Source organism: Cetorhinus maximus, chromosome 25, assembly GCF_964194155.1.
Source record: "Cetorhinus maximus chromosome 25, sCetMax3.hap1.1, whole genome shotgun sequence".
Classification (NCBI taxonomy): domain Eukaryota; kingdom Metazoa; phylum Chordata; class Chondrichthyes; order Lamniformes; family Cetorhinidae; genus Cetorhinus; species Cetorhinus maximus.
In genome coordinates, this window is record NC_135903.1 from 43673044 (window position 1) to 43697338 (window position 24295).

The window sequence follows — 24295 nt, forward strand, 5'->3', positions numbered from 1 at the left end:
GACGGCACTTCCGGGGTGTCATACGTTACTGCTGCACTGCAGGTATGTGCCAATTAACAACTCACCAGCCACACGGAAAACAGCAGCAAGAAATACACTTGATGAAGCTCCAGCATTTTGAGTCTAAAGTGTGATTATTTCTAACTTATGGGTCCGCTGGTATCATAAAAAATACAATCAGACTGTCTGTGTCTCAATCTGGAATCTGGCGTCACCAGATCCCTAACTGTTCCCCCATAAAACATTAACTTAGCATAATTTAGCAACATAGGAACAAGATGAGGCCATTCAGCCCCTCTAGCGTCTGTTCTGCCATTCAATTGAGGTTGATCTGACTCTAAACTCCATCTTTCTCACCTTGATTCTAATGTCTCTTAATGACTTTGCCAAGCAAAAATCTGCGAATATCAGTTTTGAAATTTATAATTGACACGCCCTGTCTCAACAGTTCTTTGGGGGAAAGAATTCCTGATTTCCCCTGCCATTTGTGTGAAATGCTTCCTGACATCACCCCAAACAGCTGAGCTCCAATTATAAGATGATTCCTCATTGCTCTGGATTCTCCCCACCAAAAGGAAACTTAAACAGAAACTTCAGGTAAATCGATGTGTGAACAAGGATCAGACAGGGTTTCATGATCTGAGCATCCAGCAAAAAGCAGGTCATCGGGACGAGATGGCGAGCTGCTTAATCACAGAACAAGACAGGGAGAGGTGAAATTAGGCAGAGATAACCCTGGGCCATACTAAACACCCTCTGCAGTAACAATAGGAATATTTGGGGCTGGATTTTCACCATCAAGGCAGGAACTCAAGTTGGGAAACGTCCTGACTCAGCAGACCCATCTCCCTACAAATGATTTTCACTCCGGGGAGGCAGGGTGGGACCGAGTCCATCCCACAGCCCCCAGAAGTAGTTCAGATGCCATCTAGGATCTCTGGAACATCGTCCCTGTTACATTAAAGGCAATTAGATTGTCTAGTCCTTGCTCCTCACACTCTCTCACTTTCCATCCAATATTCATGCCACCCTGCCACCTACATGTCCCTTCATTGTCCCCCAGGTATCCTCCATGCCCACTCACCTGTATGCACTATAGAACCACTGAGCTATATAATAATGGTAAGTCTTGAAATGCACTTAAACATAACACCCATTCAAAAATCTTTGAAAAAAAGACTGCTGCTCTTACAACCCTATAAAAGTGTCTGTTTGGCAGAGCCATTATAGTATCAATAACAGAAGCTTTAACTTACTTCACACCTCTTCATCTTGTCCAAATAAACATGTGGACATTGAAACAAAAAGTTCAAAGAAAGAATAACTTGTATGCTATTATAACAGCATAAAGATGCCAATCAATCAAAGCAAACACTCCACTTCAGTGTGTGTAAACAGACCCCCTGCTGAGTTAATGCATTAGTGAGACTTGGAGCTCAGCCAAGCATTCATAACAGGGCCAACTGGAAAAAGAGATATTTGGTTATCTGTTTCTGTTGACACAGTTCACATGGGGGCATGGTAAGGCCTTTTAAACATACCTTTCAAAAGGTACCTGAATCCATACTATGGTTCACAACTCCTTTAAGGGGCCGCGAACCATGTGTCCTTGAGAAGCTGGCCCGACTTCACAAAAATTGCAGGTTGGTTGGTGGGGGGAGAATATGAGGCGTCTACCCCTACAATGGAACAGGCCAGGTCAGGAGTGCAGGGTGCGGGCTCACTATCCACACATTTATCCTGTGTCAATGGAAATTACCGATGGAGGAATGGGAGCTGGAATCCCAGAATCAGGCTCTGTCTGTCATTTTTAAAGGCTTCCGCAGTGTAGCCCTCTATTTCTCAAATGTCTTTGGTTCTTGGTTTTTCCCTCGGCCAATTTTGCCAAGTTGGAGGCTGTTTTGGGTTTACAATGACTGCTGAGCACCATCAACAACCAGAAACATTTACAGTGACATCAGCTTCTCCATCTATATTGACAGTGTTGGAACCCAATCTACCGCTTGGCCTATACCTTCCCCATTTTGTTTTGTCAGAATACTTTTATAAAAAGGATATTGTTCAATTTTTTCTCGCTGGCTCATGCTTTCGACTCTTCTGATCAGTTTTTTCAGCCCTTGAACCCATCGCCTCCCTTCCTCCTCTGATCCTGCCACCAGGTCCAGGGTGGTCCGACTGCCCACAAACACGATGGTGAAGCATTGTTTCTCAGAGAAACTGTTACCATGTTTCTTCATCACCTCTGACTGATGTCCCTCTTGGACATCCCGTATATCCATCACCGAGACTGAAATATCAGACAAGAGATTAGCAATGGACTAGCATCTGAAAATTATCCTCATGGGCTGGTCAGGAATCTCAACAAAGAAAAGCAGGCCAACTTCTCAACGGGCAGGCCATAGAGATGGTCAGCTTGCTGCCCAGGCAATGATTTTCCAAAGCCCTAGAACCTTAGCATTTACTGTTCCAGTGCGCCACAAGCCCACTCTAACACTTGTCCAGTTCACACTACCACTCTTACCTTTAACTGTATATCAACTAGATATTAATTATATTCAGCTGATTGGTATGAACTGGGCACTCGCCTGTGCTCATATCGGAGCAGACTGGGTGTTACGTGCAGCACACTCGCGCATCCTGGTTCACAGACTCCCAGGCTGCCTGTATTTGCCGCAGCCTTGAGGAGTTCGTGTTCCATGCGTATCTAGACTGTGCGAGGTTGCAGCCCCTTTTCCACTATCTGAAGGGGCTGTTCCTCATATTTTGGCTGCACTTCAGCCCCACGCTCCTGACCTTTGGCCACTCGGTGCAGAGGGGGGTGGTCAGGTTGGAGGATCTCCTCATTAGCCTGCTCCTGGGCCTGGCCAAGGTGGCCATTAACAGGTCCAGGCAGCAGCCAGTTAAGGGGGCCATCCAGCCCGACTGTCTGCCCCTCTTCCTCAGCTACCTGTGCGGCCAAGTGTGCCTGGAGAGGGAGCATGTGGGATCTACTGGCCCGCTGGAGGCCTTCTGTGACCAAAGGGCACCACGGGGGCTGGAGTGCCTCATTGGCCCCCAAAACGACATTTTAATTTGATTAGATAAGTTTCCTTTAAAGTTTTGTTACAGTGCCTCTTTAAGGGTCTGTCAATTTAATTTGTTCATTTGTTAATTGGTTTATTTTTGTTCCACTGGTTTAAGGAGCAGACTGAAAGAGGGGTTGTTGGAGGTGGAGATTTACAGTGTGTGCCTCTGTAAATAAAAGCTTCTAAATGAATAGACTGGGCTCCTGTCTACACTGTCTAACTATCTCAGTTTGACAAGCAGCAGGGGGCAGTTCTGTAAATGTGGAGGCGGAAGCTCAAATGTTTCTTTTTCTTTCGGACATAACATTAAAACCATAGTGGCCATTGAGGAAAATGACAGAAAACAGCTTCAAATTGTCCCATGTTCTCAGGTCTGAACCACTTTCACCAAATGAGCTATATGAAGGAGATATGTGGTCACGGATTACTGTGTTACCAAAGAGAAAACAAGGTGTAGCTTTGGCATTGTCACTTGCTGCATGAAACAAAACTGGAAACGAAGTATTCTTTGAGATGAATGCCAGGCTGTGGGCTAGTGATAAAGGTTTGGGCTTTCTAACAGAATTCCTGGATGGAAAGGTAACATGGTCAGAATTTGATAGCTTTCAAAAAGTAAACAGTCATTTCATAAAAGAACGTATCATGGACTTTAACAAGGCATTCTGAGATTTCAAGTTGGGAATCTCTGGATCAGTGCCAACATTTAAATTCCGAGCTTGTGCTAAGGTGTCTCATCTGGAAAGGCAGCTGGTCCTAACTAGCATGCAGTTCTCGGAGAGGGAGATTCCACTGGATCGGATATCTGCTGCTTTAAAAAAAAAATTCTGGGAGTAACAGTCATTCCTTTCAGCTTTCATGCAGCAAATGAGATATTCCTCCTTCCTCCTAAGCACAGATAGGGGATGGTTACCAGATTTCAAAACAGTCCAGTTGCTGGTCGGAATAGAAGGCTTGAAGGCAGAATAGTGGTGAAGGCATGAACAGCAAACCCAGTTATATCAGAGGACGAGGAATTCGGAGCTTCATGTGTGGATGAATTCCAGAAATGCCAAAAATGTTATTAACAATAGGCCTGTGCTATCTCGGGGATTGACAGGAAGCGGATGTTGGAGCTGACCCTTTCTCCACTCGATCCATGTCTGTCCTGGATTTCCCAGGATAACACATGATCACTAAAGCAGTGATATACCTGCTGCGGTGCCCACATTGAGATACTTACAGGTGGGTGCCTTATTCCTGGACTCACACCAGATGGAAAGCCCATCCTCCTGCAGTTTCAACCACCGGTTTTTCTTCCATGTACCCGATTTGACTTTTTTTAACTTGCTGCCTTTCAACATGAATTTTACATCTTCATCATCATGTAATCCTGAGAAAAACAGGAGGGCAAAAGTCAAGATCTCTGGGAAAAAACCCCATAGTTACCAGGGTTAATAAAGAAATGCCTGGGCGGCAGGTATTAGAGGGCTCCTGGAGAGGAGAGATAACGGGCACCTGGGCAGGGCAGGGGCACATTACAGAGGCACCTGGGCGGGGGGTGGGGGGGTGGGTGTTACAGAGGTTCCTGGGCGGGGTGGGGGGGGTGGGTGTTACAGAGGTTCCTGGGCGGGGGGGGGGTGTTACAGAGGTTCCTGGGCGGGGGGGGGGGTGGGGGGGGTGTTACAGAGGTTCCTGGGCGGGGGGGGGGGGGTGGGGGGGGGGGGGGGTGGGTGTTACAGAGGTTCCTGGGCGGGGTGGGGGGTGGGGGGGGTGTTACAGAGGTTCCTGGGGGCGGGGGGGGGGGTGGGGGGGGGGTGTTACAGAGGTTCCTGGGCGGGGTGGGGGGGGTGGGTGTTACAGAGGTTCTTCCTGGGCGGGGGGGGGGGTGTTACAGAGGTTCCTGGGCGGGGGGGGGGGTGGGGGGGGTGTTACAGAGGTTCCTGGGCGGGGGGGGGGGGGTGGGGGGGGGTGGGGGGGGTGTTACAGAGGTTCCTGGGCGGGGGGGGGGGTGTTACAGAGGTTCCTGGGCGGGGGGGGGGTGGGGGGGGTGTTACAGAGGTTCCTGGCGGGCGGGGGGGGGGTGGGGGGGGGGGGGGTGGGTGTTACAGAGGTTCCTGGGCGGGGGGGGGGGGGGGGGTGTTACAGAGGTTCCTGGGCGGGGGGGGGGGTGGGGGGGGGTGTTACAGAGGTTCCTGGGCGGGGTGGGGGTGGGGGGGGGGGGTGGGTGTTACAGAGGTTCCTGGGCGGGGTGGGGGTGGGGGGGGGGGGGGGGGTGTTACAGAGGTTCCTGGGCGGGGTGGGGGGGGGGGGGGGGGGTGGGTGTTACAGAGGTTCCTGGGCGGGGTGGGGGGGGGGGGGGGGGGGTGGGTGTTACAGAGGTTCCTGGGGGCGGGGGGGTGGGTGTTACAGAGGTTCCTGGGGGCGGGGGGGGTGGGTGTTACAGAGGTTCCTGGGGGCGGGGGGGGTGGGTGTTACAGAGGTTCCTGGGGGCGGGGGGGGTGGGTGTTACAGAGGTTCCTGGGCGGGGTGGGGGGGGGGTGTTACAGAGGTTCCTGGGGGGGGGGGGGTGGGTGTTACAGAGGTTCCTGGGCGGGGTGGGGGGGGGTGTTACAGAGGTTCCTGGGGGGGGGGGGGTGGGTGTTACAGAGGTTCCTGGGCGGGGTGGGGGGGGGGTGTTACAGAGGTTCCTGGGCGGGGGGGGGGTGGGTGTTACAGAGGTTCCTGGGCGGGGGGGGGGTGGGTGTTACAGAGGTTCCTGGGCGGGGGGGGGGTGGGTGTTACAGAGGTTCCTGGGCGGGGGGGGGGTGGGTGTTACAGAGGTTCCTGGGCGGGGGGGGGGAGAGGGTGTTACAGAGGTTCCTGGGCGGGGTGGGGGGGTGTTACAGAGGTTCCTGGGGGGGGGGGGGGGGGGGGGTGTTACAGAGGTTCCTGGGCGGGGTGGGGGGGTGTTACAGAGGTTCCTGGGGGGGGGGGGGGGGGTGTTACAGAGGTTCCTGGGCGGGGTGGGGGGGTGTTACAGAGGTTCCTGGGGGGGGGGGGGGGGGGGGTGTTACAGAGGTTCCTGGGGGGAGGGGTGGGGGTGGGGGGGCGGGGGGAGTGTTACAGAGGTTCCTGGGCGGGGAGGAGGGGGATGTTACAGAGGCCCCTGGAGGGGTGGGTAGGAGAGGAGGGGAGGAGACAAGTGACTTCACTAGGCCAGTAACTCAGTCCATCACTTAACACGAATGTGGAGAGAGTCATTTTCTGACTCTGTGCTCTACAGGATGCTTCAGTCGCTGAGATTGCAGTTTGGGAATTTTAAGCAGGCTACAGGATGTTCTGATCACACCAGAATTTACAACATTTGCATCAAAGGCAAAACATCTGAGAGTTTGATGCCAGAACATTGCTGAGAAACTGCACAGTCACCTGGATCGACCAGACTGTCCAGTGACATGGGGAATCCTGTCCAGTGACATGGGGAATCCTGAGGCTCAGAAACCATCTTTGGAATCAGACTGTAACCTTTGTCAGTGTGATTTGATTCAATGAATGTTAGACATTACAATAAAGTGCAGCCAGCCCCAGAACTGGAAACTGTGCGACTGGACACAATGATCCACTGATGGAACAATGTCAATGCAGAGACAGGGACAAAAGCTTTCTTTTTGCCTGGGAGCCAATATTCTGGAGAAAATGTTCCCATCCTTTTAGACACACCAAAGCTTTCATTGACATCATGGAGAGACAGCAAATTTTTAAAGGTCATTTTTTAAATATCTTATCAGAGTTGGATAGTCATACTCACTGTCTCCTTGCAGGAGTGGGCTGGGGGAGTTGGGGAGGACTGGGGGGGAGAGGGGTGAAGGGGAGATCTGGGGGTGTACAGGAAACGATTGAGTGAGGCAGGGGAGGATTGGAGGGGGGCAGGGGAGGATTGGAGGGGGGGCAGGGGAGGATTGGAGGGGGGGGCAGGGGAGGATTGGAGGGGGGGCAGGGGAGGATTGGAGGGGGGGGCAGGGGAGGATTGGAGGGGGGGCAGGGGAGGATTGGAGGGGGGGCAGGGGAGGATTGTTACAAAAGTATAGAGATTGATGAATTAAATACTGCTCTCCTAAACCATGGGAAGGGATGAAAACTGGACACACAGCCTTGGACACACAGCCTTGGACACACAGCCTTGGACACACAGCCTTGGACACACAGCCTTGGACACACAGCCTTGGACACACAGCCTTGGACACACAGCCTTGGACACACAGCCTTGGACACACAGCCTTGGACACACAGCCTTGGACACACAGCCTTGGACACACAGCCTTGGACACACAGCCTTGGACACACAGCCTTGGACACACAGCCTTGGACACACAGCCTTGGACACACAGCCTTGGACACACAGCCTTGGACACACAGCCTTGGACACACAGCCTTGGACACACAGCCTTGGACACACAGCCTTGGACACACAGCCTTGGACACACAGCCTTGGACACACAGCCTTGGACACACAGCCTTGGACACACAGCCTTGGACACACAGCCTTGGACACACAGCCTTGGACACACAGCCTTGGACACACAGCCTTGGACACACAGCCTTGGACACACAGCCTTGGACACACAGCCTTGGACACACAGCCTTGGACACACAGCCTTGGACACACAGCCTTGGACACACAGCCTTGGACACACAGCCTTGGACACACAGCCTTGGACACACAGCCTTGGACACACAGCCTTGGACACACAGCCTTGGACACACAGCCTTGGACACACAGCCTTGGACACACAGCCTTGGACACACAGCCTTGGACACACAGCCTTGGACACACAGCCTTGGACACACAGCCTTGGACACACAGCCTTGGACACACAGCCTTGGACACACAGCCTTGGACACACAGCCTTGGACACACAGCCTTGGACACACAGCCTTGGACACACAGCCTTGGACACACAGCCTTGGACACACAGCCTTGGACACACAGCCTTGGACACACAGCCTTGGACACACAGCCTTGGACACACAGCCTTGGACACACAGCCTTGGACACACAGCCTTGGACACACAGCCTTGGACACACAGCCTTGGACACACAGCCTTGGACACACAGCCTTGGACACACAGCCTTGGACACACAGCCTTGGACACACAGCCTTGGACACACAGCCTTGGACACACAGCCTTGGACACACAGCCTTGGACACACAGCCTTGGACACACAGCCTTGGACACACAGCCTTGGACACACAGCCTTGGACACACAGCCTTGGACACACAGCCTTGGACACACAGCCTTGGACACACAGCCTTGGACACACAGCCTTGGACACACAGCCTTGGACACACAGCCTTGGACACACAGCCTTGGACACACAGCCTTGGACACACAGCCTTGGACACACAGCCTTGGACACACAGCCTTGGACACACAGCCTTGGACACACAGCCTTGGACACACAGCCTTGGACACACAGCCTTGGACACACAGCCTTGGACACACAGCCTTGGACACACAGCCTTGGACACACAGCCTTGGACACACAGCCTTGGACACACAGCCTTGGACACACAGCCTTGGACACACAGCCTTGGACACACAGCCTTGGACACACAGCCTTGGACACACAGCCTTGGACACACAGCCTTGGACACACAGCCTTGGACACACAGCCTTGGACACACAGCCTTGGACACACAGCCTTGGACACACAGCCTTGGACACACAGCCTTGGACACACAGCCTTGGACACACAGCCTTGGACACACAGCCTTGGACACACAGCCTTGGACACACAGCCTTGGACACACAGCCTTGGACACACAGCCTTGGACACACAGCCTTGGACACACAGCCTTGGACACACAGCCTTGGACACACAGCCTTGGACACACAGCCTTGGACACACAGCCTTGGACACACAGCCTTGGACACACAGCCTTGGACACACAGCCTTGGACACACAGCCTTGGACACACAGCCTTGGACACACAGCCTTGGACACACAGCCTTGGACACACAGCCTTGGACACACAGCCTTGGACACACAGCCTTGGACACACAGCCTTGGACACACAGCCTTGGACACACAGCCTTGGACACACAGCCTTGGACACACAGCCTTGGACACACAGCCTTGGACACACAGCCTTGGACACACAGCCTTGGACACACAGCCTTGGACACACAGCCTTGGACACACAGCCTTGGACACACAGCCTTGGACACACAGCCTTGGACACACAGCCTTGGACACACAGCCTTGGACACACAGCCTTGGACACACAGCCTTGGACACACAGCCTTGGACACACAGCCTTGGACACACAGCCTTGGACACACAGCCTTGGACACACAGCCTTGGACACACAGCCTTGGACACACAGCTTGGACACACAGCCTTGGACACACAGCCTTGGACACACAGCCTTGGACACACAGCCTTGGACACACAGCCTTGGACACACAGCCTTGGACACACAGCCTTGGACACACAGCCTTGGACACACAGCCTTGGACACACAGCCTTGGACACACAGCCTTGGACACACAGCCTTGGACACACAGCCTTGGACACACAGCCTTGGACACACAGCCTTGGACACACAGCCTTGGACACACAGCCTTGGACACACAGCCTTGGACACACAGCCTTGGACACACAGCCTTGGACACACAGCCTTGGACACACAGCCTTGGACACACAGCCTTGGACACACAGCCTTGGACACACAGCCTTGGACACACAGCCTTGGACACACAGCCTTGGACACACAGCCTTGGACACACAGCCTTGGACACACAGCCTTGGACACACAGCCTTGGACACACAGCCTTGGACACACAGCCTTGGACACACAGCCTTGGACACACAGCCTTGGACACACAGCCTTGGACACACAGCCTTGGACACACAGCCTTGGACACACAGCCTTGGACACACAGCCTTGGACACACAGCCTTGGACACACAGCCTTGGACACACAGCCTTGGACACACAGCCTTGGACACACAGCCTTGGACACACAGCCTTGGACACACAGCCTTGGACACACAGCCTTGGACACACAGCCTTGGACACACAGCCTTGGACACACAGCCTTGGACACACAGCCTTGGACACACAGCCTTGGACACACAGCCTTGGACACACAGCCTTGGACACACAGCCTTGGACACACAGCCTTGGACACACAGCCTTGGACACACAGCCTTGGACACACAGCCTTGGACACACAGCCTTGGACACACAGCCTTGGACACACAGCCTTGGACACACAGCCTTGGACACACAGCCTTGGACACACAGCCTTGGACACACAGCCTTGGACACACAGCCTTGGACACACAGCCTTGGACACACAGCCTTGGACACACAGCCTTGGACACACAGCCTTGGACACACAGCCTTGGACACACAGCCTTGGACACACAGCCTTGGACACACAGCCTTGGACACACAGCCTTGGACACACAGCCTTGGACACACAGCCTTGGACACACAGCCTTGGACACACAGCCTTGGACACACAGCCTTGGACACACAGCCTTGGACACACAGCCTTGGACACACAGCCTTGGACACACAGCCTTGGACACACAGCCTTGGACACACAGCCTTGGACACACAGCCTTGGACACACAGCCTTGGACACACAGCCTTGGACACACAGCCTTGGACACACAGCCTTGGACACACAGCCTTGGACACACAGCCTTGGACACACAGCCTTGGACACACAGCCTTGGACACACAGCCTTGGACACACAGCCTTGGACACACAGCCTTGGACACACAGCCTTGGACACACAGCCTTGGACACACAGCCTTGGACACACAGCCTTGGACACACAGCCTTGGACACACAGCCTTGGACACACAGCCTTGGACACACAGCCTTGGACACACAGCCTTGGACACACAGCCTTGGACACACAGCCTTGGACACACAGCCTTGGACACACAGCCTTGGACACACAGCCTTGGACACACAGCCTTGGACACACAGCCTTGGACACACAGCCTTGGACACACAGCCTTGGACACACAGCCTTGGACACACAGCCTTGGACACACAGCCTTGGACACACAGCCTTGGACACACAGCCTTGGACACACAGCCTTGGACACACAGCCTTGGACACACAGCCTTGGACACACAGCCTTGGACACACAGCCTTGGACACACAGCCTTGGACACACAGCCTTGGACACACAGCCTTGGACACACAGCCTTGGACACACAGCCTTGGACACACAGCCTTGGACACACAGCCTTGGACACACAGCCTTGGACACACAGCCTTGGACACACAGCCTTGGACACACAGCCTTGGACACACAGCCTTGGACACACAGCCTTGGACACACAGCCTTGGACACACAGCCTTGGACACACAGCCTTGGACACACAGCCTTGGACACACAGCCTTGGACACACAGCCTTGGACACACAGCCTTGGACACACAGCCTTGGACACACAGCCTTGGACACACAGCCTTGGACACACAGCCTTGGACACACAGCCTTGGACACACAGCCTTGGACACACAGCCTTGGACACACAGCCTTGGACACACAGCCTTGGACACACAGCCTTGGACACACAGCCTTGGACACACAGCCTTGGACACACAGCCTTGGACACACAGCCTTGGACACACAGCCTTGGACACACAGCCTTGGACACACAGCCTTGGACACACAGCCTTGGACACACAGCCTTGGACACACAGCCTTGGACACACAGCCTTGGACACACAGCCTTGGACACACAGCCTTGGACACACAGCCTTGGACACACAGCCTTGGACACACAGCCTTGGACACACAGCCTTGGACACACAGCCTTGGACACACAGCCTTGGACACACAGCCTTGGACACACAGCCTTGGACACACAGCCTTGGACACACAGCCTTGGACACACAGCCTTGGACACACAGCCTTGGACACACAGCCTTGGACACACAGCCTTGGACACACAGCCTTGGACACACAGCCTTGGACACACAGCCTTGGACACACAGCCTTGGACACACAGCCTTGGACACACAGCCTTGGACACACAGCCTTGGACACACAGCCTTGGACACACAGCCTTGGACACACAGCCTTGGACACACAGCCTTGGACACACAGCCTTGGACACACAGCCTTGGACACACAGCCTTGGACACACAGCCTTGGACACACAGCCTTGGACACACAGCCTTGGACACACAGCCTTGGACACACAGCCTTGGACACACAGCCTTGGACACACAGCCTTGGACACACAGCCTTGGACACACAGCCTTGGACACACAGCCTTGGACACACAGCCTTGGACACACAGCCTTGGACACACAGCCTTGGACACACAGCCTTGGACACACAGCCTTGGACACACAGCCTTGGACACACAGCCTTGGACACACAGCCTTGGACACACAGCCTTGGACACACAGCCTTGGACACACAGCCTTGGACACACAGCCTTGGACACACAGCCTTGGACACACAGCCTTGGACACACAGCCTTGGACACACAGCCTTGGACACACAGCCTTGGACACACAGCCTTGGACACACAGCCTTGGACACACAGCCTTGGACACACAGCCTTGGACACACAGCCTTGGACACACAGCCTTGGACACACAGCCTTGGACACACAGCCTTGGACACACAGCCTTGGACACACAGCCTTGGACACACAGCCTTGGACACACAGCCTTGGACACACAGCCTTGGACACACAGCCTTGGACACACAGCCTTGGACACACAGCCTTGGACACACAGCCTTGGACACACAGCCTTGGACACACAGCCTTGGACACACAGCCTTGGACACACAGCCTTGGACACACAGCCTTGGACACACAGCCTTGGACACACAGCCTTGGACACACAGCCTTGGACACACAGCCTTGGACACACAGCCTTGGACACACAGCCTTGGACACACAGCCTTGGACACACAGCCTTGGACACACAGCCTTGGACACACAGCCTTGGACACACAGCCTTGGACACACAGCCTTGGACACACAGCCTTGGACACACAGCCTTGGACACACAGCCTTGGACACACAGCCTTGGACACACAGCCTTGGACACACAGCCTTGGACACACAGCCTTGGACACACAGCCTTGGACACACAGCCTTGGACACACAGCCTTGGACACACAGCCTTGGACACACAGCCTTGGACACACAGCCTTGGACACACAGCCTTGGACACACAGCCTTGGACACACAGCCTTGGACACACAGCCTTGGACACACAGCCTTGGACACACAGCCTTGGACACACAGCCTTGGACACACAGCCTTGGACACACAGCCTTGGACACACAGCCTTGGACACACAGCCTTGGACACACAGCCTTGGACACACAGCCTTGGACACACAGCCTTGGACACACAGCCTTGGACACACAGCCTTGGACACACAGCCTTGGACACACAGCCTTGGACACACAGCCTTGGACACACAGCCTTGGACACACAGCCTTGGACACACAGCCTTGGACACACAGCCTTGGACACACAGCCTTGGACACACAGCCTTGGACACACAGCCTTGGACACACAGCCTTGGACACACAGCCTTGGACACACAGCCTTGGACACACAGCCTTGGACACACAGCCCAGCTGAAGGCTTTGTATCAAACGAAGACTCTTTTTCTAATTTTATATTTTATATTATTTATTGTGCTCAATCCTAACACCTGCTTATGGATCTTCACTAATTCATGAACCATAATCCTTCCAGCTCAGTCATCCTGAGCTCACACCCCTACAAGGGGCTACATGTTGGGACTTGCATGTGCCATGTATCCCTCCCTTTCTCCTCAGACCCTTTCTCTTTCTATCTGTCTGTCATTTTATTCTACATCCAGAGATCTCCATCAATCCATTATCTCACTCCCTCCATCAGTCTGTTTACTCTCTCACAAGCCCCAATATTCCATTTTCCTTTCTGTGCACTGCCCCCGCCACCCCCCACCGCCCAATTTTCTCTCTATTTATCAGTCACTTCGTGTTCTATTTTTCTTTCCCTACCACTTTCCTCTTTCTTTGTCTCGCTTCCTTCTGATAACCATCCCCTCACCATCGCCAACTCTTTTTTTTCTTTCTTTCTCTCTGACACTTGAAGCTGGATTTTCAAGGACTTGTGAGGGCGAAGTTGGGCTGTGGGCGCATGTTGGAAACTGCGTTCTCAGCTGGTGTCACCGACACCCGAGTGCCTTCGGAATGTGACCAGATTTTCAAAGGGAGGGTGGAGGGGGTGGAGCCACACATTTCCAATTAACAGATTGTTAAGCTTTTGTGGAGCTCATTAACAGTCACCGAAAATCTCAAACTGCTGGCCAATTGTGGGACATGGGGAAAAAACAAGGGTCTGGTATACGTTAGTGTGTAGCTATCAGGAGCACAGCGAGTGCCATGGGTATTAATGGATGCATTGCTCAACAGTGGAGAGAAATAGAAGATTTAAACCAAGTTGCTGGAATAGATTTGTCATCGCTGGTGTTGATCGGCTTGTGTTTGTGACTCTTGAGAGGGACATGAGGCTGCAGATATCACATGGGCAGCAGAGGCTGGTAGAGGAATCCCTGGGGAACGAACAAGTGACAGGTGAGGGAGTTGAAATGGAAGCAGGTTACTCTGACATTGGACAGAGTAGAGAGGAGGAGCCTCAGCTCGTGGTTAGGAGGCCAGAGGAGCACAGTGAGGGGAAGGGGAAGACGATGCTACCCAAGACATCGGGTGACTTGCATGTGTGTCAGCTACTTTCAAATGACAGAGCGCCATTGCTGAAGGAGATTGACCCTTTCCAGGAAGATGGCCTTGGAGATTTGCGCTATGGTCCATAATGACCTGAAGGTTATGGGGAGAAGGCAAGAGAATGGGGTTGAGAAACTTATCAGCCATGATTGAATGGTGGAGCACACTCGATGGGCCGAATGGCCTAATTTCTGCTCCTATGTCTTATGGTCTTATGGTCTTGTGGTCCCCATGGCAGTCCCCTACCTGCAGCCATCAAGGTCACTATCACCCTGAATTTTTATGCATCTGGCTTGTTCCACAGATCAGCTACAGACCTGGGTGGCATCTCACAGTTGGCAGCTCATCATGCCACCAGCCAGGTCACAAATGCCCTATTCCAGAGAGCGGGGGTCTCCATCCATTTTGAGCCAGATGGACCCGTGCAGGCAGAGAGGGCATTGGGATTTTCCACCATTGATGGATTCCCACAGGTCCAAGGGGTCATCGATTGTACCCATGTAACCATCAAGCACGGACAGACCAGCCAGCCAGATTCCTGAACAGAAAAGGTTTCCGCACACTGAATGTTCAAACTGGTTTGTGACCACAGGAAGCACATTTTGCAAGTTCGTTCTGGGTTCCCGGGCAGCTGTCATTGTTCCTTCATCCTGGGACTGCACATGTCAGGCCAATGTCCAGATTCCATGGGAGGCTGCTGGTGATCAGGGCTATCTCTTGAAGAGGTGGCTCCTGATATGCGTCCAGTACCCAGGCACGGAGGCAGAGAGGTGCTCCACGCAAAGCAATCGATTAACACAAGCTCTTATTGAACAGGCCAGAGAATACAGTTTTGTTGTCTTGCCCTCCAGTAACAGCCATCCAAGGTGTCTCATATTGTTGACATCTGCTGTGTGCTGCACAATCTGACTTTACAAAGGGGGCTGGAGCTGGATGAGGAGGGACTGATCCACCACTCTTCCTCAAAGGAGGATAGGAAGGAGGAGGAAGAAGAGGCTGAAGGAGGCATTCAAGTGGAGCCTGGTGCTAGGCGTTGGAGAGAGCCTTTCAAAGACATTCCAAGCCTCATGGTTCCCAGAAGGAAAAAAACAGTAAAGCTTGGGAAATAACCAGTACTGGCCTGAACTGGTCTTGCATACTTAAAATGGAACTCCATTTCAGACCAGTACCAGTCGTTTCCAAGTTTTACTGTTTTTTCTTTCTGGGGACTAAGCTGATTCAGCAATGCTTCAATTGAGTGGAAGACATCCTATGACAGGTGACTCTGTAACTTACCTTCCAAATACAGAGAGAAATTATCCAGCAAAAACACACATAGAATAATGCATTTCCTGCCAAATAGATTGAAACTGGGGTCTCCACCACCAACAGTCTCTCCCAACACAGTCCATGGCACCACAGGAAACCCAGTCTCACTTGGCTCCCCACTGCCCAACATCCCTTAATCCATAGATAAAGCAAAATACTGCGGATGCTGGAAATCTGAAATAAAAACAGAAAATGCTGGTAAAACTCAGCAGGTCTGACAGCATCTGCGGAGAGAGGATTTTAAAATCCATCCCATCACATTTCTACTTCTCTTTAGCTCTGAAGAAGAGTCATACCGACTCAAAACATTAACTCTGTTTAAGACCACAAGACATAGGAGCAGAAGTGGGCCATTCAGCCCATTGAGTCTGCTCCGCCATTCAATGAGATCATGACTGATCGGATAATCCTCAACTCCACTTTCCTGCCTTTTCCCCATAACCCTTGATTCCCTTACTGATTAAAAATCCGTCTATCTCAGCCTATAATGGCCCAGCCTCTACAGCCCTCTGCGGTAAAGAATTCCACAGATTGACTACCCTCTGAGAGAAGAAATTCCCCCTCATCTCTGTCTTAAATGGGTGACCCCTTACTCTGAGATTATGCCCCCTGGTCCTCGACTCTCCACAAGGGGAAACAACCTCTCAGCATCTACTCCGTTCAAGCCCCCTAAGAATCTTATATGTTTCAATAAGGTCACCTCTCATTCTTCTAAACTCCAATGAGTACAGGCCCAACCTACTCAACCTCTCCTCATAAGAAAATCCCTCCACACCCGGGATCAACCTAGTGAACCTTCTCTGGACTGCCTCCAATGCTAGTATATCTTTCCTTAGATAAGGGGACCAAAATTATTCACAGTATTCTAGGTGTGGTCTAACTAGTGCCTTGTATAGTTTCAGCAAGACTTCCCTATTTTTATACTCCATTCCCTTTGAAATAAAGGCCAACATTCCATTTGCTTCCCTATTACCTGTTGAACTTGTATATTAGCTTTTTGGATTCATCAAGGACTCCCACATCCCTCTGTGCTACAGCTTTCTGCAGTCTTTCTCCATTTAAATAATATTCAGCTCCTCTATTCTTCCTGCCAAAGTGCATAACCTCACATTTTCCCACATTATATTCCATCTGTCAAGTTTTTGCCCACTCACTTAACCTGTCTATACCCCTCTGTAGACTCCTTGTGTCATCCTCACCGTTTGCCTTCCCACCTATTTTTGTGTCATCCACAAACTTAGCGATAGTACATTCACTTCTCTCTTCTAAGTCATTAATATATATTGTAAATTATTGAGGCCCCAGCATTGATCCTTGTGACACTCCACTAGTTACAGGTTACCATCCCGAAAATGCCCCCCTTATCCCAACTCTCTGTCTTCTTTTAGTTAGCCAATCCTCTGTCCATGCTAATATACTACCCCCAACACTATGGGCTCTTATCCTAAGTAGCCTTATGTGTGGTACCTTATTGAACACCTTTTGGAAATTTCTCTCTCTCCACAGATGCTGCCAGGCCTGCTGAGTTTTACCAGCATTTTCTGTTTTTATCCCTTAATCCATGTCTCTTTTGACATCAAGCAACAATAACACATAAGTCTGACCATAGGTATAATTAATAACATAATAAATGAAAAGTCAAAGACCAAACAAACTCAAAATCCTTCACCCAAGTGGCCCACATAGAGTATTCAACAATGCATTCTCTTGTGTTCACGTCAGCTCCTACGAGTTGCTCCCCTATGATTGAGGATGAGGTGGAGGCAGCCTGCTCAAATCTATCTGCATCTGGCTGATGCCCTTGGCTTCCATCTCCATTGTAAAAGCAGCGTCTGTCACAGGGCCTTTCTGCAGGAATGGGTCCTGAGTCAGAGGGGCCAAGGAGTGGAGGGATGACACCAGTGCCCGAGGACTGGCCACCTCATCAGTCTCTGACTGATTCAACCCTTTCCGGGTGTCCATTGGATTCTCTCCTATTGGAGATGGTCATTGCCTGACACTTGTGTGGCATGAATGTGACTTGCCACTTGTCAGCCCAAGCCTGGATATTGTCCAGGTCTTGCTGTATTTGGACATGGACTGCTTCAGTATCTGAGGAGTTGAGAATGGTGCTGAACATTGTGCAATCATCAGCTAACATCCCCATTTTTAACTTTATGATGGAAGGAAGGTCATTGATGAACCAGTGGAGAGTTTTCCTCCTGATTCCCATCGACTCCAGTTTTGCTAGGGCTCCTTGATGCCACATTCGGTCAAATGTAGCATTAATGTCAAGGGCAGTCACTCTCACCTCACCTTGGGAGTTCAGCTCTTTTGTCCATGTTTGAATCATGGCTGTAATAAGGTTAGATGAGTGGTCCCTGGCAGAATCCAAACTGGGCATCAGTGAGCAGGTTATTGCTAAGTAAGTGCCGCTTGACAGCACTGTTGATGACCCCTTCCATCACTTTCCTGATGATGGAGAGTAGACTGATGAGGCGGTAATTGGCTGGGTTGGATTTGTTCTGCTTTTTGTGTACAGGACATAGCTGGGCAATTTTCCACATAGCTGGGTAGATGCCAGTGTTGTAGCTGTACTGGAACAGCTTGGCTAGGGGCATGGCAAGTTCTGGAGCACAAGTCTTCAGTACTATTGCCAGAATATAGTCAGGGCCCATAGCCTTTGCAGTATCCAGTACTTTCAGCCATTTCTTGATATCACATGGAATGAATCGAAGTTGCTGAAGACCGGCATCTGTGAGACTGGGGGCATCTGTGAGACTGGGGACCTCTGGAGGAGGCCGAGATGGATCATCCACTCAGTACTTCTGGTTGAAGATTGTAGCAAATGCTTCAGCCTTATCTTTTGCACTGATGTGCTGGGCTCCTCCATCATTGAAGGTGGGGATATTTGTGGAGCCTCCTCATCCAGTGAGTTGTTTAATTGTCCACCACCATTCACGACTGGATGTGGCAGGACTGCAGAGCTTAGATTTGATCCTTTGGTTGTGGGATCGCTTAGCTCTGTCTATCACTTGCTGCTTATGCTGTTTGGAATGCAAGTAGTCCTGTGTTATAGCTTCACCAGGATAACACCTCATTTTTAGGTTTGCCTGGTGCTGCTCCTGGTATGTACTTCTGCACTCATCATTGAACCAGGGTTGATCCCCTGGCTTGATGGTAATGGTAGTAATGCCGGGCCATGAAGATTGTGTTTGAGTACAATTCTGCTGCTGCTGATGGCCCACAGTGCCTCATGGATGCCCAGTCTTGAGTTGCTAGATCTGTTTGAAATCTATCCCATTTAGCAGGGTGGTAGTGCCACACAACACGATGGAGGGTATCCTCAATTTGAAGGCGGGACTTCGTCACCACAATGACTGTGCGGTGGTCACTCCTCCCGATACTGTCATGGACAGATGCATCTGCGGCAGGCAGGTTGGTGAGGATGAGGTAAAGTGTGTTTTTCCCTCTTGTTTGTTCCCTCACCACCTGCCGCAGACCCAGTCTAGCAGCTATGTCATTTAGGACTCGGCCAGCTCGGTCAGTAGTGGTGCTCCTGAGCCACTCTTGGTGATGGACATTGAAGTCCCCACACCCAGAGTACATTCTATGACCTTGCCACCCTCAGTGCTTCCTCCAAGTGGTGTTCAACATGGAGGAGCACTGATTCATCAGCTGAGGGAGGGCGGTACATGGTAATCAGCAATTTCCTTACCCATGTTTGACCTGATGCCATGATACTTCATGGGGACCAAAGTCAATGTTAAGGACTCCCAGGGCAACTCCCTCCAGACTGCATACCACTGTGCCTCCACCTCTGCTAGGTCTGTCCTGCTGGTGGGACAGGACATACCCAGGGATGGTGATGGTGGTGTCTGGGACATTATCTGTAAGATATGATTCTGTGAGGATGACTATGTCAGGCTGTTGCTTAACTAGTCTGTGAGACAGCTCTCCCAATTTTGGCACTAGACCCCAGATATTAGTGAGGAGGACTTTGCAGGGTCGACAGGGCTGAATTTGCCATTGTTGTTTCCAGTCGATGCTGGGTGGTCCGTCCAGTTTCATTCTTTGTGATTTTGCAGGGGTTTGATACAACTGAGTGGCTTGAGGGCATTTAAGAGTCAACCACATTTCTGAGGGTCTGGAGTCACATGTAGGCCAGACCAGGTAAGGACGGCAGATTTCCTTAGTGAACTAGGTGGCTGTTTTTTTTTACGACAATCGACAATGGTTTCATGGTCATCATTAGACTTTTAATTCCAGATTTTTATTGAATTGAAATTCCACCATCTGTTGTGGTGGGATTTAAACCCGGGTCCCCAGAGCATTACCCTGGGTCTCTGGATTACTACTCCAATGACAATACCACTACGCCATCGCCTCCCCGATGAGAGCCATGCTGCCACCAGATGTGATGTGGAGCAAACCATTGGTTTTCTCAGATAACTGATCTGCTGTCTGGATCGGGTCACTCTGGGGGGGGTGGGGGAGCCCTATCATACTTGGCAGAGTGTGAACCAACTTCATGGTGGTCTGCTGTGTCCTATACAATCCAGCACTTGAGGGTACGACCTTTGTCACCAGCCTTCAGCGAGGGCCTCAGGAGGAGGAGGCATCTGGGACACTATTTCTCTGGACGGGCTGTCTATGACTGGCTTGTCAGACTCCAGTTCCTCTGGAAACATCCCTACATCACCATGTTCCACAATTCACGCTCCTTCTATCTCTGTTACAGAATATCGCAGTGCCCTGAAACTCTGAAAAAAACGGTCCACAAAAATATCATTGCATAACAGCTTTATCCCAATAATGCAAAGAAAACTGAGCTAATTACCTTTGCACGTTCCCTGAGTGCCTTTGGCTATTTAATGCTCCCATAGAGTTCCATTCTTATCTATCCAATCATAGCCAGAGAATCACTTCCAAAGACTCCTCTCCCTGCTGCTGCAGCATTGCTTCCTGTGTCCCACACAAATCTATCCTCAGCGACCTCCTATTTCTCATCTACGTGCTGCCTCTTGACAGCATCATCTGAAAGCACAGTGTTAGTTTTCACATGTACACTGACAACACCCAGCTCAACCTCACCGCCTCTCTCGACTCCTCCACTGTTGCTAAATTATCAGGCCTTTGTTATCTCTAGACTTAACTATTCCAATGCACCCCTGGCTGGTCTCCCACATTCTACCCTCTAAACTAAAGCTCATGGCAAACTCTGCCCACATGTCTTAACTCATACCATCATCGCAGATTCTTTTGCTGAATAAACTGAGAGAACCCTGTGAGTAAATGGCTGAGTGCTTTGAGACAAAACATTCCACAGTGCCCAGAGAGACACACCTGGCACATATTCAGGTGCCAGTTGTTTGCAGTGTGATGTGTATGACAGGGTTGTGTACGGCAGGACTCAGCACTGGGGTACAAACATTCAGCACCCCAGGGTAGGTCAGAGGTAGCTTTCACAGCCTCTCCTTCCTGTTCCCAGCCTTTGAAAGATCATCAACATTAAACATTAAACCTGTTTCCCTCTCCACCAAGACTGCCAGACCAGATCAGCAGTTTGACTTTTGATTTCAGACTTGCAGCAACCATATTATTTCACTTTGTAGTTGACCTTTGAGCCAAACCTCTGCAATAAGAACCTACATTTATGCAACACTTATAGTGTAATAAAACATCCCAACATAGGAGCATTATAATCAAAAATACGACACCCACTTGCCTGGATGAGTGCAACTCCAAGAACACCCAAGAAGCTCAACACCATCCAGGACAAAGCAGCCACTTGATTGGCAGCCCACCCACAAACATTCACTCCCTCCACCACTGATGCACAGCACCATCTACAAGATGCACTGCAGGAATTCACCAAGGCTCCTTAGGCAGCATCTTCTAAACCCACGACAACTACCATCTGGAAGGACAAAGGCAGCAGATAGATGGGAACACCACTACCTGGAAGTTCCCCTCCAAGCCATTTGCCATCCTGATTTGGAAATATATCACCATTCCTTCAGTGTTACTGGGTCAAAGTCCTGGAACTCCCTTCCTAACAGCACTGTGGGTGTACCTACACCACATGGACTGCAGTGATCAAGAAGGCAGCACACTACTACCTACTCAAGGGCAATTAGGGATGGGCAATAAATGCTGGCCCAGCCAGCGAAGCCCACATCCCATGAATGAATTTTTAAAAATTTTAAAACAGGAGATGTTAGATCAGATGACAAATGCTTGGTCAAGGTTTTAAGGAGTGCCTGAAAGGATGAAAGCAAAAAAGAGACATGGAGGGATGTAGGGAAGGAATTTCAGAGCTTGGGGCCAAGGCAACTGAAGGCATGGCCACCAAACGATGGAATGATTAAAATGAAGAAGGTTCAAGAGGCCAGGATTAGAATCTTGGAGGGTTGTGCTGCTGGAGCAGATTACAAAGATAGGGAGGGGTGAAGTAATGGAGGGATTTGAAAAAAATGGTGAGAATTTTAAAATTAAAATGTTGCTTAACCAGGAGCCAATGTAGGTCAGTGAACACAGGAGTGATAGGTAAATGGGACTTGGTATGAGTTAAGACATGTGGTCAGCAGAGTTTGCGATAAGCTTTAGTTTACAGAGGATAGGATATGGGAGACCAGCCAAGGGTGCATTGGAATAGTTGAGTCTAGAGATAACAAAGGCCTGAATGAGGGTCTCAGCAGCAGTTGAACTGAGACAGGGGCAGCTGAAAGGATTGTTTTATTCTTAATGCCAAAGAAGCCCATTTCTTGTTGAAGGGGAGAGGGAGGAGGAAGGGAAGAGGGGTTAAGATGATCTTCTGAAGAGGAAATAGGAAAAGCCAGGGTTATCTTTGCATTCCAGGAAAATCCTGGAATAGGGAGCAGTTTTAGCAGATGAGAGCAGGTCCCTATAGTGCTTTATGTGGTCCAGCCAGATCTGGTGGTGAATAGCTACATCACTTGTCCAGCATACCCCTTTGAGTCTGCGTCCATTGGATTTAAGGGAGTGAAAATGAGACCGTACAATGGGTAACAGCCAAGGTGAGAGAGAGAGGGACTAATGATTTTATTGGGGACATCTAAAGGTGGAGGTAATGGTGCAGCTGAACAAGTCAATAGCTATAGAAATGTTGTGGTGAGCAGGAGAGTCCAATGAACCCAGCCTGTACACTGAGCATAGACCTGGGAAATGAAGAAAAAAAGAGAACAAAGAGAATGTATCATAATTGGAAAAAAATGTTTCAGAAATAACAGAAGCTACAAGCAAACTGCTGTCAGGAAAACCACCCTGTCTCTGTACTGACACCCAAGAAATTCTTCTGAAGTTCCAGTATCTGACTGAATGCTCCAGGTGTGGACTCTCATCCATGGACAGAGTTCCAGGAATTCAGGCACATGATTTCCCAGTGTGTAGTTCCACAGTTAAGGCTGGCACTAGGAGAGTGCAATCAGGATAACCCCTCTCTTCTGTTGCCCCAGGTGCCTGAAGTGTAAACTACCTAACTCTCTTTCACTCACGGAGACAATATTCCATCAAGTGGTCATTGTAAACTCAAACTTGCTCCAACAATGACCTTCTCATGTTATCTAATTTGGCAGCAACGATTTAATCAAGCTCCATGTTTTGAAGAGACTTACTAATAGAGTCATAGAATTATACAGCACAGAAACAGGCCCTTCGGCCCATCGTGTCCATGCCGGCCATCAAGCACCTATCTATTCTAATCCCATTTTCCAGCACTTGGCCCATAGCCCTGTATGCTATGGCATTTCAAGTGCTCATCTAAATACTTCTTAAATGTTGTGAGGGTTCCTGCCTCTACCACCCCCTCAGGCAGTGAGTTCCAGATTCCAACCACCCTCTGGGTGAAAAATTTTCCTCAAATCCCCTCTAAACCTCCTGCCCCTTACCTTAAATCTATGCTCCCTGGTTATTGACACCTCCGCTTAGGGGAAAAGTTTCTTCTTATCTACCCTATCTATGCCCCTCAATTTTGTATACCTCCATCAGGTCCCCCCTCAGCCTTCTCTGCTCTAAGGAAAACAACCCTAGCTTATCGAGTCTCTCTTCATAGCTGAAACGCTCCAGCCCAGGCACCATCCTGGTGAATCTCCTCTGCATCCTCTCCAGTGCAATCACATTCTTCCTATAGTGTGGTGACCTGAAATGCACACAGTACTCCAGCTGTAGCCTAGCTA

General features: G+C 51.0%; 1 protein-coding gene across 5 annotated transcripts in view; it reads right to left on the reverse strand.

Moving 5' to 3' along the window:
* Positions 1-24295, reverse strand: part of LOC144668087 (1-phosphatidylinositol 4,5-bisphosphate phosphodiesterase delta-3-like) — an 82496-nt gene that overhangs the window by 37919 nt on the left and 20282 nt on the right. For 3 of the 5 annotated variants that reach the window (XM_078529858.1, XM_078529859.1, XM_078529860.1), the window contains 2 exons: positions 4285-4434; positions 2059-2287 (listed from right to left, as the gene is read on the reverse strand). In XM_078529858.1, the coding sequence (XP_078385984.1) occupies positions 2059-2287; positions 4285-4434 (379 nt within the window). The remainder of the gene's footprint in view (positions 1-2058; positions 2288-4284; positions 4435-24295) is intronic. The other 2 variants (XM_078529861.1, XM_078529862.1) reach the window with 2 other exon arrangements.